The following is a 15345-nucleotide window of genomic DNA, read 5'->3' as shown; positions in this document are numbered from 1 at the left end:
GCTTGGTATTTCTCTCACTTTGGAGGTGAGGGAGGGTGGAAACCAATGCCCTCCCCACAGGGCTGCACTCCAGGCAGCCGCCTCATGCTGCCTAATGGATGCGCCAGCCCTGGTTGTACTGATGCACAATCTATACTCTGGACAGGAGGCCAGTGTTAAGACAGAACATGGAGAAACCAAATATTTCCAATTGGTAAAACTGTCAGACAAGGATGCATTTTATTTCCCTATCTCTTTAATCTGTATGCAGAACATAACAGGAAAAGCTGGAGCAGATTTAGATGAGTGTGGACTGAAAATTGATGGAAGAACCATTAACAATCTGAGATATGCAGATAACACCACATTACTGGCAGAAAACAGTAAAGACTTGAAATGACTTTTGCCAAAAGCAGAATTATAACTGAACATCAAAGTAATGACTACAGGGAATTACAAAATTTCAAAGTTAAAACAATGAAGAAACTGAAATTGTTCAAGATTTTCTATTCCTTGAGCTCCATTATCAGCAAAAAGAGAGACTTCACCCATGAAATCTGAAGGAAATTGAGACTGGAACAGGCAGCCATGAAGGAACCGAAAAAAGATGCTTAAGTTTAAGGATGAGTTGCTGGTGGAGATCAAGTTAATTTATGCCATAGTTTATTATGCCAAGTTAAATTATGCCATCAGGTTAATTTATGCCATGCTCTGTGAAAGTTTGCCAATGAAAAAAGCTGGCAGGAAGGTGATTCCTTTGAACTGTGGTGTTGGAGAATAGTTTATGAATCCTGAGGACTGCCAACAAGACAAATACGTGGGTTCTAGATCAAATCAAACTTGAACATGTCTAGGTATGGCATTGGCATTGACTGAAATTAAAATGAGTGAACTAAGATTTGAAATTTGTTATTCAGCCCTGGTCAAATGGGAACCTAGTTACTCTGGTTTAAATTTAAACCTTCATAATGTTGCAATCATGTTAAAGGCATCTGAATGTATAATTAAAATGTCATTTTAAGAACTCACTTGGTTAATATGCTAACTTTATGCCACGTATGTATTTTTTTTAATAAACATACATTTATATTTTTAAAAGCCATGCGATGGGCCACTGCTCTACCATAAACTATGCATCTCATAGGTCGTTTTTGCACTTAGCGTTTGCTCCCCTTATTCCGTGGCGCAATTATGTCCGGATCATTTTTCTCGTTTTCCCACTAGTGACTCTTTGCGGAGTCGCCTTCCCTGAAGCCCCGGCTCAAATCGTTTTCCCACTGGCATCGACTTGAGTTCGATGCCCTGTCAATCATTTTTTTTTAAAGCGCAAGTCTGGTTGCGTAATGACGTACTAACGTACTAACGTAACATCGAGCTGTTCCCTCCCCTTCTTTTCATGGACAAACCGCATCACGTGTGCTGCTGCTGCTTATGGATTGGCTGCAGCTGTAGAATCCTCCACAGCCCTTTATGTATTAACAGAAGCATTCACAGTGGAGAATCCTAGCACTAGATTCCCCCCCCCCCAAATTCTGAAGCACTAGATTCCCCCCCCAAATTTCCTCCGCTCTCTTTCCCCTCCCCGGCTGGCGCTTGCAACGGGGACCTGACTGATTCCTGCTGCCAGAGCTCCCCCCCCCGCCCCATTCTCTCCTTCCCCTTCTGTGGCGCGTGTGAAGAGCGAGCTCGCGTCTATTTTCTAACCGAGCGGAATGTAGCCAGGGAGAAGAATGCAGGACTCCAACTTCCCATTTTATACATGGCGATTTTGTGCAGGTCCAGAAATCCTGGTGGCACAGCTGAGGGAGGCATTCCCTTTTTAAAACACACACACATGAACGCTTTGGCCCGCACCGGCACTAGATTCCACCCCCCCCAACAATGGTCGTTTTCGCATTATCGAGATAACGCAACAGCGAAATAACGCAACTAAAGTCAATAATAATAATAATAAAAAATTCTAACGAAACCAATTGAAGTGGCAATTGAGGCTATTCCAGGAGGGTTTTTTTTTTTTTCCTATTTGTTAATTTCGAAATATCGCTATTACACAAAACTGTGAAGTTTAAAAAAAAATGGCCGTGCCGGCACTTTGGGGAAGCGCCGCGAAAGGCTGATGATTGGCCAAGGGGGTGGATGGGGTGGGAGGACGGAAAGGGAGAGGGTGCCGCCCACACAGCAGTCGATCCGGCGTGGATGGATTTCCCACAGAAAACTCCGCGGAGTGGATCCGGAGGTTTTCAAAAACTCCGGAAGGAGGTGGATCTAGATACTCCGGCGTGAAACCCCTGCAGCGCCGGAGCAAACCGCAGCGCCAGAGCAACAGGTGGGAAAACCAGGAAAAGATCCGGAGGTAAATGGGGTGCTACGCCGGAGTAAACGCTAGTGCGAAAACGGCCATAGTGTTTCAGCTTAAACAATTTGCTATCCCAGCTACACTTCATACGTATTCTTATTGTTTGCAAATTTGGTTTCCTTACATTCATAGTTTTCTTGGTTAGCCAGACACTGGACGTTATACCATATTTTTGCTTTGTAATAATCATCCTGTATAGGAGATAAATAAGCAATTAATATTAGCACAATTATTTTTGTATAAAGCTGATAAGATTCTAAGCGGTTCACTAGATTATGGACCCCATTTCCTGTTGCCCCAACTTCTTGCTGAAGATGAGGCAAACAGCCAACAGGATCACCAAAGAGAAGAGTGTTGGTTCTGGTGGCAAAGATATTAGTAGTGGTGTTTGCTTATCCTGAGAGGTCATCACCATGACACTACCATAAGGGATGAAGGATATGCTGCCTAGGTGTGAGAGAGCAGAAAGATGGTTAAAAAAGGGGGGGGGGGATGACAAGCAAAGGACACAATGAATGCCAGGAGAAAATGATCCAGCCACCTCTTTGGACTGGTAGGACCAGTGGGATCTCACTGGTGGGAGAAAAATTAATCAAGAAATAAGTGTTAACCTATGAAGATTGAAATGCAGTGGCATTTAGACATCAAAAGTTGTGGGATGAAGCTATATTTGTTCATTTTTGGCTGTAATGATGAGTACACTTACTTAGAAATAAGGTGTACCAAAATAAATGCTTGGAGAAAAATATATCGGCTTATAAACAGTTCAGATTATTACATTTCTCCCATCTTCTGCAGAATGCAATTTGCCATTAGGAATACTTGTAAGTGACATTTAGTAATTTCTCACCCTTTCAAATCCACAGAAGTTTGGTTTGCTGAACTAGAAGAAAACAGAATAGTAAAATTATATACATTACTGACTGGAACTGGGCAGCTAAAATATGTCTTGGCAGTTATAAAAACTGTTGCCACTACGTTTCTGGCTGCAATTGAAAAAGCTGGCTTTCACCAATAAAACACCACAGTGCTTGGGATCAAGGTGTAAAATCAGAAACTTGCCTCAAACCTCAGGGAAGCTACCATTAGGAACTTTTTCATATGAGGTTTAAAGTGCTCTTGAGCTTCTCTTTCACCCTTTATGGTTGCGACCACACACACTAAATAATGCACTTTCAATCCACTTTCCTACTGGATTTTGCCAGTTCACACAGTAAAATCCAGTTGGAAAGTGGATTGAAAGTGCATTATTTAGTGTGTGTGGTCGCAGCCTATGTTACCATATGTTGCATGTAAATTCAGGGAAGGAAAGAGAGATATCTGTAATGCAAATGAGTATTTGACCAAGGAAGGTTTTACATTTAGTTCAGGGTACCCTGAAGACTTCCTAGGGGTACCACGAGATGTAGATGGACTGCAACGCCATTCAAACCCCCTGCCATCTCCCTCCAACCAGACTGGCCAGGTGCAGGGCGACTCCAAAAAACACATGCACACAAGGCTGGCAGCACTGCTGTATGCCCGCACGAGGAGGCTCTGCCTGGCCCCACTTCCTTGGTATCCTCTTTTTTGCGCATGCTGTGCTGATCAGCAGCAGGCATCGAGCAGAGCAGCATGTGTCCCCTGCTGCTACTGCTGCCGAAGTCCAATACCTCTGTCCTTTTTTCGCTGAGCCCACAGGCAGATCACCCAGCTGCTTTTCTCCTCCTCCATCACTCGGACTGATGACTGAGTGCCACAGCTGGCCCTAGTATTGAGTTGACAGCAGACTGGTAAGCAGCAAGTTCAGCAATATGCCGTGCCACAAGGAGAGCATGCTGGGGAAGGTTGGCTGGGCGGGCCTTGGGGGCCGGGGCTCTTGAGGCTGCGGTGCATGATTCCACTTGTACAGAGAGAGCAGGAGGCAGTGAGGCAAGGCAAGTACATAGAGTTGGGACTACTGGAGATAAATGGGTCAAGGGGATGGGGAGGTGAGGCAGAGAGCTGGTGCCATGTGGGCAACCTCGGTGGTGACGGAAAGAGCTCTGCCCCTCTTCTCTGAGGCACCTAAAATGGTGGGTGCTGAACTGGTGCGAAATGGACCCCCACCCTCACAGATGTGGGGAGAGATCCTCCCACGAGTTGCACTAAGTTGCAGCACAACTTTCCCAGGCAGGTCACCTCCTCAGCTCCTGTTTACTTTTAATGATGTGAAAAATAGCACAGAGTATTTAGAAATGTTTTCTAATTAGGCTTATTTTGGAGTAGCCACTCTTGGATTAATACAATAGTACAGGTATTGGTGTATTAAGCACAATATATCCTTCAAAACCTCCCCAGTTGAATTATCGCTCTCACACAAAAAGTGTGTAAACAAACATTTAGTGCGCAAAGCACAATTTATAATGAGTCCATACAGCAAAATAATAGAACAAACACCCACACGACGCTCCCCCAGACTGTTTTCTAAAGTCACGTCTCAGAGGCACTGCCTTCAGCAGCTTCTCGCAGTTCAAAATCTGGGTGGAGACAGGGGTGTCGTTCTGCACAACTTCTCACCAAGAGATTAAAAGACTGGATTTCCTGGATTTCCTATGGTTTCATTGGCTTTACCCTTAATCAGTCTTCTCTCAATGCTGTTTTAACTGCATTTTAAGAACAACCGTAGCCCCTCCCTTATCCGCAGGTTTAATTACTATGGAGTAATCTTGTGCCAGCGTTCTTACAGCTTGACTTTCTTCAAAGCTAAGGTTGCAATGCGCTTTCTTTTGTTGCTTCTCTATTGCCTCTATTTTTTGCAGTACAAGTTTCTCAAATACTATGATTGATGGCTCTGTAATGTTAGGAACAAAGGTGGATTTATTAACAAACCTATTTGGACTCTGTGTTGTATCTCCAAAATACGCCCGTAACTTCAATTGCCTCATTAGAATCATAGAGTTGGAAGGGACCTCTAGGGTCATCTAGTCCAACCCCTGCACAATGCAGGAAACTCACAAACACTTCCCCCTAAATTCACAGGATCTTCATTGCTGTCAGATGGCCACCTAGCCTCTGTTTAAAAACCTCCAAGGAAGGAGAGCCCATCTCCTCCTGAGGAAGCCTGTTCCACTGAAGAATCACTCTAGCAGTCAGGAAGTTCTTCCTAATGTTGAGCTGGAAACTCTTTTGATTTCATTTTCATTGGTTCTGGTCCTACCTTCTGGGGCCACAGAAAACAATTCCACACCATCCTCTATATGACAGCCCTTCAAGTACTTGAAGATGGTGATCATATCACCTCTCAGCCACCTCTTCTCCAGGCTAAACATCCCCAGCTTCTTCAACCTTTCCTCATAGGACTTGGTCTCCAGACCCCTCACCATCTTCATCGCCCTCCTCTGGACCCGTTCCATCTTGTCTATATCCTTCTTAAAATGTGGTGCCCAAAACTGAACACAATACTGCAGGTGAGGTCTTACCAGAGCAGAGTAAAGCGATACCATCACATCACATCATCTGGACACTATACTTCTATACAATTCATCTGGCCCTGAGGACTTAGTTTCATTTCAAGAAACTAGGTGTTTATCTACTACCCCTATGCTGATCCTAGATTGGAACTTCATACCCTCCTTATATGTTCTGTTTTTGAGCACCATTTCCCTCAAAAGAGAAGACTGAGGAAAAGTAGGAATTGAGCAGTTCCGCCCTCTCTTCATTACCTGTTACAATTTCACTTTCTTGCCCTTGCAATGGGCCTACCATATCCTTGCTCTTTTTCATACTCTGAACATAAGAAAAGAACCCTTTTTTGTTGTTTTTAGCATCTTCGGCCAGCCTAAGCTCATACTGAGCTTTAGCTTTCCTAACTTTTTCTCTACAAGCACTGGTGATTTGTTTATATTCATCCTTGGTTATAAGGCCTGCCTTCTAATTCCTAAAGGAGTCTTTTTTATTTCTCAATTAATTTGTATACATCCATTATTGTTCTAAATTGGTCATATCTTGGTGTAGGGATGAAATTTAAGCCAAGGTTCAAAACTCCTTATTCTATTTCGGTAAGCTGCCTAGAGGACAAGTTAACAATCAGTGATGTCTCGCGCTGTGTCCTGGCTGCAGTATCTCTCGAGTAGTCTGGCATTTGATTATACCGCCCTTTCCTAAAAAAGACCATTTTGATGTTCTCTGACCTGAACCTTCTTCTCCAGACTCTTCACTCTCTAAAAGAAACTTTTACTGAAAAAATAGAGGCAATAGAGAAGCAACAAAAGAAAGCGCATTACAACCTTAGCTTTGAAGAAAGTCAAGCTGTAAGAACGCTGGCACAAGATTACTCCATAGTAATTAAACCTGTGGATAAGGGAGGGGCTACGGTTGTTCTTAACACAGAAGACTATGAGTTGATGGTAAATAGGCTACTACAGAACCCCAGGCACTAAAAAAAAATATTATCAGACCCACAGAGCAGATACAAAGGCTTATTAGAATTGCAGTCACTGAAGCAAACAACTTAGGATTTTTAGATGATTCTATTATGAAATTTCTTATTAAAGAGTATGTTAGGGTACCACTTTTTTACGCACTACCCAAAATCCATAAAATGGGTCAACCTCCACCTGGTAGACCAATTGTGTCTGCAATTCTCCATTGGAGCCAGTGGCGCAGTATGTTGATTCCTTTTTACAACCTCTAGTAGCACTTGCCTTAGAGATGCTAAACAGTTTATTGCATTAGTAAAAGGCATAACAGTACCTGAAAATGTTGTGCTAATGTCTGTAGATGTATCAGCCCTCTACACAAACATACCGTTACAGGAAGCAAGGCTGGTGGTTGAGAACGAAGAACAGTAAGGCAGCCACCTATTTATGTACTGTTGGAATTACTTGATTTAATATTTGAAAAGAATTATTTCAGGTTTGGTGAAGATTTTTATTTACAGTTAACGGGGGTAGCGATGGGCAGCCTGGTGGTGCTGTCGGTGGCCAACCTGTATATGGATTACTTTGAGACCAACAAGCAGGGCAGATAGTAGAGATAGGAAAGAACTACTGAAGGATATGGTGAGAGAGAGAGGAAGGTTTGACCTGTGGATTTATGAATTCAACAATAGCATATAAGTGGTAAATCTATTAAAAACTTATGGCACATAGTGGAGCACTTACCAGGGTGCAGATTTCCTTCTAGAATAAGCTACAGAAAACTTGAGAGTTTAAGGAATAGATTAGTGAGAGCAGATTTTAAAGATCAACAAGAGACAGAGGAAAAAGTAATAGGAAATCACCTTTGTGATAATTGTGCAGTGTGTTGTATGATGCTGACTGTCAAGGAGTTTAGTAACCCCGCAAATGGAGAAAAAATTAGATTAAAACATTTTTCCAACTGCAACTCAAAACAGCTGATTAATGTAACAATATGCAAATGTGAGATCTGATACGTAGGAAAAACAATGAAGGCCTCCAAGGTCCGGATTTTAGAGCATAAAGCTCGTCTTGAGAGGGAGGTGCCTGAGGCACCAATGTACCAGCATATTAAGGGGAGTGGCCATCAGGTTAGGGATTTGAGATTTTTTGCATTGTACAAATATAAACCCAAACCTTATGAGAAAGCAAATGTGGAAAAAATTTATTGCAACAAGAAAGTTATTGGGTTTATAAACTTCAAACGGTAGCACTTAAAGGAATTAATTGTAGTATTGATTTCTCTGCATTTTTAGGTATGCAGATAATAGGTCTCTTTAGATAAATGAACTCTATATTTTATAGTGATTATATATGTGTATTGTTAAATGAATATATTGAATTCCTTATCAACTATTGTGGTATGTCTCTTTAAAAAGCTTAAGAGATATAAGCAGTGGAGAGAGTTGGCTGAGAGCCGGTAGCAGAGACTTGAGCATGTACACGTTGATCCGTGATTGAATTCATTGTACTGTGGGTAAGTGCATTACTGTATGAGTGGGAGGAGATGGTGGTGGTTAGTGTCAAGATATTTATGATTACTTTTAAAACAGCTCCAGTTAAAATAGCATTGAGAGAAGACTGACGAAGGGTAAAACCAATGAAACTGTAGGAAATCCAGGAAATACGATTTTTTGATCTCTTGGTGAGAAGTTGTGCAGAATGACCCCCCTGTCTCCACCCAGATTCTGAACTGCGAGAAGTGGCTGAAGGCGATGCCTGTGAGACATGACTTTAGAAAACAGTCTGGGGGAGCGTTGTGTGTGTGTTTGTTCTATTATTTTGCTGTATGGACTCATTATAAATTGTGCACTAAATGTTTGTTTACACATTTTTTGTGTGATAATGATAATTCAACCAGTGAGGTTTTGAAGGATATATTGTACTCTTGGATGAATGGCTGCAAAGTTGTAGTGCACTCAATCAAGGGCTAACCATACTGTGTTAAGCAGAGTCACACCCTAAGCACACTGAGATTGATGAATTTAGAAAGATGAAACTTCATTTAGGATTGCGCTGTTATCCTGTTTTTTCCTACATGTTACTCATATTGATTTTAAGAATTCACATTGGAACTTTGATTGTAAAGACCACACTGGCTAGAAGAAGCATTCAGTTAAAAATGTGCTTTCTTCTGCTGCCAGTCATATTTGAATGAACCCATACCGTTATCTGATGAAGTGTGCTTTTACATACAAAAGCTTACATTCACAAGTTGAACATTCCAGGCTATCATCAGTTCTGACACTGAAAATTGTTGTGTTGCAGTTTGGTGGACATTTATAAATTGCATTCAGAACAGTTTCTTAACATTACTGTTGGGACTTGCATCTGATGTGTGCTTTGAAGAATTTTAAAGAATTTTAAGAATTTAAGAATTTTAAGAAGCTTTGAAGAATTTTAAAATATCACACTATTCTGTCTTAATTTAATTAGTTTAAATTACATTCATTTTCACATCATTAATTAATGAGTAAACGGAAACTTAACTGCAATAAACTATTATGTCTCTCACGTAACTAGAAAGTAAATCAATTTCTTAAAAATAGGTGTTTCCTTCAAGGGTACTGTGAGATATGAAGAGTGAGGTCAAGGGTACCACAATGTTGAAAAAGTTGGGAAACACTTATTTAGTTGTTGCAGATTTCGCAGGCTGTATGGCTGTGGTCTTGGCATTGTGTGAGAACTCCAGTTTTCTGGGTTATACTGAGAATGCCAGTCACAGTTGTTGGTGAAATGTCAGGGCTCACAATGCCAAGACCAAGGCCACACAGCCTGGAAAATCTACAACAGCAGTCCCCAACTTTTTTGGCACCAGGGACCAGTTTTGTGGAAGACAATTTTTCCATGGACTGGGGGATGGGATGGTTTAGGGATGATACAATTGTGCACTTTATTTTGGTGTGGTGAAGTGTGCGGACTCTTATCTGGGAGAACAGGGTTTGATTTCCCACTCCTCCACTTGCAGCTGCTGGAATGACCTTGGGTCAGCCATAGCTCTTGCAGAACTGTCCTTGAAAGGGCAGCTTCTGAGGAGAGCTCTCTCAGACCCACCCACCTCACAGAGTGTCTGTTGTGGGGGAGGAAGATGAAGGAGATTGTGAGTCACTCTGAGATTTGGAGTGGAGGGCAGGATATAAATGCAATGTCTTATTAGTATTATTACTACATTGTAATATATAATGAAATAATTATACAACTCACAGCCCGGTTGCTAACAGGCTACAGACCGGCACCTGTCCACAGCCTGCGGGTTGGGGACCCCTGATCTACAACAACTAATGAACTCTGGATGTGAAAGCCTTTGACAACATACTGACCAAATTTGCACTAGAGCTTTAATCCTGGTTTAACTCTATCCCCAAACTGACTTTCTACACTAGAATCATAGAAACCAACTTTATGACTCTATGATTCTAGGGTTTTAGTGTAGAAAGTCAGTTTGGGGACAGAGTTAAACCAGGATTAAAGCTCTAGTGCAAAATTGGTTGTTTTACATTTACACTACAAACTGATAGAAGCAAGAGCTGCCTTTGCTTCAAGTGTGTGGGGCAACATTATAGTAAAGCCCTGACTGCCCCTTCACCTTTGCAAAGCACAGCTGCTTAAAGGCCTACCAGTGACCCATTAAAACAAAGGGATAAAGCTCCGCTGAGTGGAGCAAAAGCAGATGATGGATTCAATTAAAAAGTGGCTGGCAGGAAAATCAGTCCTTTTCCCAATCACTCTTCCTGTGCAGAGTGATCCCTGGATGGAGATGGCTTGGTCAGAGCTTCATGACATGCAGCTGTGCTGTAATGTATAGTGTGCTCCAAAAAAACAACAGATCTGTTTCCCCTGAGACTCCACCTGCTGCCATTTTACTGGCCTTTACCTGCAGCCTACACACTAAAATAAAGTGAGTAGTTTTCTTAACTCTAAAAAAATAATAATTAAAAAAAAATCTGAGGCTGAAATTAGCTGAGTCCAGGGCTTATTTTCTGGGGGAACGTGGCGGAACAGAGTTCTGGAACCTCTTTTTGGAAACAAAACTCTCAAAAATGTTTAAAATTTAATGAGGAGCACTTCCTTCATTTTCTCTCTTTTTAAAAAAGCCCTGGCTGAGACTACACAAGACCAGTGACCAGATCTTTTGTGAAGCAGGAGAGACTGCTGGGGGAGGGGGCAATTTAGGTCATGGTTTTAGGACAAAAGAGGGCTACACCTTTCTCCCCATGCCATATGCCTGATTTAAATTACTTCCTTCCCAGAGTATGCTGTTTGCCTCGTTGTAGGAAAAAACATGTAATAAGTCTAGTACCCTGTGCTCCTATGTATTTTCAGTTGTGATAGCACTCACAGTGGAACTAGCCTTTTCCACCTTTCACCAGTAGGGTTAACTGGTATGTGCTGGAAAATACCTGGAGAGTTTGTGGGTAGATCTGGGAAACTGAGGGGTTAGGGGAGGGGAGGGGCCTCAACAGGGTATAATTCCAGAGTCCACCCTTCAAAGCAGCCATTTTATCAAAGGGAATAACAAAAACACTTTTACACAATATAGTGTATATGCAACCTACGTTTATCAAAATACATACATAGCAGTAGTCATCATTAGTAATTTATAAACCACTCCTGATACTAAATTCACGAATGCTCTTAATACAAATGCAGCTGGAAAAAGAGTTCTTTTCATTCCCCCACACTGTCTGCTGTTTGAAGATAATAACGTACAGTTCCTCAGAGGGAATTGTCTTCCTGCTGTTCTCGCTTATGTTCAGCAACTTGGGTGGAATTCTCAAATCTCTAGTACAGCTTGTCTCTGAGAGAGTAAGAGACTTCAGCCTGGGATTCTTCACAGTTTCAGACCTTCGTCAGCCTTTTTCTCTCAGTGTTTTATCCTGGAGCCTCAGTACAAGTTTCAACAACTTGGATCAACCCATGTTAATTGCTCTTTCCTGTTTCCGGCTCTCGCCATTTCACTGCCCTTGTCTCACTGATAAGCAAAAGGCATTCTGATTCTTAAAGGTACAACACCATCTAGGCTTCACACTGTTTCCCCACATTTCACAGAGATGCTGACAAATCCATACTCAAATTCATGCCCTTTGGTGCAAGTGTCTGGAACCTATCTATCCAGTAACATTCTTGTTGAAGAAGGACCTTTTCAGTGTCTTCACTGGTGAATGGTTTGGTTTTATATCTATATAGAATGAAAAATATTAGGTTTTTAGGTTGATACCCACTTTCCCTCATATGCTGGTACATCGGCGTCTCTGGCACCCCCCTCTCCAAGCATGCCTTGTGCTCCAAAATTCTAACTTTAAATGCTCTGGTTGTTTTTCCTTTGTATAACAATTTACAATTTGTGCACATAGCCACATAAATTAGTTGTTTTGAGTTACAATTTGCAAAGCAACGCTATTTAATCCTTTCCCCACTTAGATGGTTCATAAATTCTTTGATTGCCAACACCATACTGCACACAGAACAGTTTCCACAAGGAAAAGTTCCTGTTACCTTGTCTACAACTCTCTGTTCTTGCTTAAACTCAGCTGTGACTAGTCTGTTTCTAAGGCTACTAGGGTTCCTGTAACCTATTTTAGGTGTATTGCCACACCCGAGGAGATGTGCCACAATATGCCATAAGTTCTTAATCATCCTACTACTTCTGTATGCCAGGGATGGCCAACGGTAGCTCTCCAGATGTTTTTGCCTACAACTCCCATCAGCCCCAGCCAGCATGGCCAATGGCTGGGGCTGATGGGAGTTGTAGGCAAAAAACATCTGGAGAGCTACCTTTGGCCACCCCTGTTGTATGCCAATGTAGAATTTAAAAATCCGCATGCTATTCTCTCTTTTGGTTCCATAACCTTATCTACCAATAGTTCTTTTCTATCCCTACTATCTGCTCTGTCCCTAGCCTTCCTAACTACCTCAGTTGGATACTGCCTGGATACAAACTGTCTTGTTAATTTTTCTGCTTCTCGATAGTAATCCTCTTGTTTGGTGGAATTTCTTCTTATTCTTAGAAATTGGCCAAAGGATAAATTTGTTCTTATATGCTTAGGGTGATAGGAATGAAAATGTAGATATCTTTTTCTGTCTGTTGGCTTACTATATGTTTTAACAAAAAGATTATTTTCCTCATCCTTCTCTGCTGTTGTATCTAAATAATGAATCCTCTTTGCATCCCACTTTCCTTCAAACTTGATGTTATCATGAAGCCCATTCAACCAGCTTAAGAATTCATCTGCAGTTCCATGATCTTCATATAAAATTAACAAATCATCAATATATCTTTTAAACAATGTAATTTTTTACAAGTAAGGATTGTTATATGCATCCATAATCAACTTTTTTTCAAAAAAATCCATATACAAATTCGCTACATTGAGAGCCACCGGGCTTCCCATAACTACACCTGACAACTGTAAATAAAAATCTTCCCCAAATCTAAATTAATTTTTTTCAAACAAAAGGTCCAACAGTTCCAATAATACATAAGGTCATTTTTCTGCTCTCTGATCTAAGACATCTTCTATCACCCTCCTTGCCTCCTGCAATGGTATATTAGTGTAAAGGGCTACAACATATATTGCCATTAAGACTACATTCTCTGTTACCCTCATACCTTCTATCAAAGAAATGAAATGATTAGCATCTTTCAGATAAGTATCTGTTTTAACTACAAAAGGCTGTAGAAATGAATCAATGAACTGAGCTATAGGCTCAAAAGGGGAGTTTACAATGGTTCTCCCAGGTGGTGGCGATCCTTTTTATGTATTTTAGGCAGCACGTAAAACATTGGTGCTCTAACATACTCCTTAATGAGAAATTTTGTGGCGGCATCATTCAAGTGCCCAAGGTTATTGGTTTCCGTGACTACTATCCTAATTAGTCTTTTAATCCGTTCTGTGCGATCAAACTCAATATGCTTATGATACACCTGGTTTTGCAGTAATTTATGGACCATTGCCATATAATCCTGAGTATTTAGAATAACAGTTGCTCCACCTTTGTCTATAGATTTTATAATGATGGATTGATCCTGTGCTAATACTTCTCTCTCTTAAGATTATTATGATGCCATTTGTGCTCTTTTTCCATTTTCTCTATCTCCTGGAGTAACAATCTTTCAAACATAACTATGGATGGATCTACAACATTTGGTACAAATTAAGATTTATTTACAAACTTACTAGTAGTTCTCATTGTGTCTCCAAAGTGCACTCTAATTTTAAGCTATCTGATTAACTTATAAATATCAATTCCGAGAGCCGGAAACAGAAAGAGCAATTAGCATGCATTGATCAAGTTGTTGAATGTTGTACTGAGCCTCCAGGATAAAACACTGAGAGAAAAAGGCTAAGGAATCCCGGGCTGCGGTCCCTTACTCTCTTGGAGACAAGCTGTGCTGGAGATTTGAGAACTCCACCCAAGATGCTGAACTTAAGGGAGTACAGCAGGAAGGCAACTGCCTCTGAGGAACTGTATCTTATTATCTTCAAACAGCAGACAGTATGGGGGAGTGAAAAGAACTAATACAGCTGCATTTGTATTATGAGCATTTGTGAATTTAGTATCAGGAGTGGTTTATAAATTACTAATGATGACTACTGCTATGCATTTTGATAAACATAGGTTGCATATACACACTGTGTAAAAGTGTTGTTGTTATTCTGGTGTTTTTTCACTTATTATTCATTTACATTGGAACCTGTTGATATTTACCATTTTATCCAAGGGAGCTGATCTCTGCCAGCTGGAGATCAGTTGTAAAAGTGGAAGATCTCCAGACCCCACCTGGGAGGCTATCAAAGCACTTTGGAACATCATGTAAATGATTCCAAAGTGTGGTCTCTAATTTTTTTTAGCACTGTATCACATATCTAAACTACAACTGAGTTAGTTGTAATTGCATTTGAAATTGTTGTGCCTCTATACAAACTAACTGAGTTGTGGTTTAGACATAAGAACATAAGAGAAGCCATGTTGGATCAGGCCAATGGCCCATCAAGTCCAACACTCTGTGTCACACAGTGGCAAAAAATTTTATATACACACATACACTGTGGCTAATAGCCACTGATGGACCTGTGCTCCATATTTTTATCTAAACCCCTCTTGAAGGTGGCTATACTTGTGGCCGCCACCACCTCCTGTGGCAGTGAATTCCACATGTTAATCACCCTTTGGGTGAAGAAGTACATCCTTTTATCCGTTTTAACCTTTCTGCTCAGCAATTTCATCAAATGCCCACCAGTTCTTGTATTGTGAGAAAGGGAGAAAAGTACTTCTTTCTCTACTTTCTCCATCCCATGCATTATCTTGTAAACCTCTATCATGTCACCCCGCAGTCGACGTTTCTCCAAGCTAAAGAGTCCCAAGCGTTTCAACCTTTCTTCATAGGGAAAGTGCTCCAGCCCTTTAATCATTCTAGTTGCCCTTCTCTGGACTTTTTCCAATGCTATAATATCCTTTTTGAGGTGCGGCGACCAGAACTGCACACAGTACTCCAAATGAGACCGCACCATCGATTTATACAGGGGCATTATGATACTGGCTGATTTGTTTTCAATTCCCTTCCTAATAATTCCCAGCATGGCGTTGGCC

The 15345-nt window shown here is 41.2% G+C and overlaps 1 protein-coding gene across 1 annotated transcript in view; it reads right to left on the bottom strand.

Annotated features, from left to right (window-relative positions):
- Nucleotides 1-15345, bottom strand: part of LOC132589566 (cation channel sperm-associated auxiliary subunit beta-like) — a 44608-nt gene that overhangs the window by 9348 nt on the left and 19915 nt on the right. The window contains exons 4-5 of the mRNA XM_060262331.1: nucleotides 3186-3218; nucleotides 2460-2526 (exon numbers count right to left, since the gene is read on the bottom strand). Coding sequence (XP_060118314.1) covers nucleotides 2460-2526; nucleotides 3186-3218 — 100 coding nt within the window. The remainder of the gene's footprint in view (nucleotides 1-2459; nucleotides 2527-3185; nucleotides 3219-15345) is intronic.

This window comes from Heteronotia binoei, chromosome 21, assembly GCF_032191835.1.
Source record: "Heteronotia binoei isolate CCM8104 ecotype False Entrance Well chromosome 21, APGP_CSIRO_Hbin_v1, whole genome shotgun sequence".
Classification (NCBI taxonomy): Eukaryota; Metazoa; Chordata; class Lepidosauria; order Squamata; family Gekkonidae; genus Heteronotia; species Heteronotia binoei.
The sequence above is the reverse complement of the archived record's forward strand: the minus strand, read 5'-3'. Positions and strand labels throughout refer to the sequence as shown.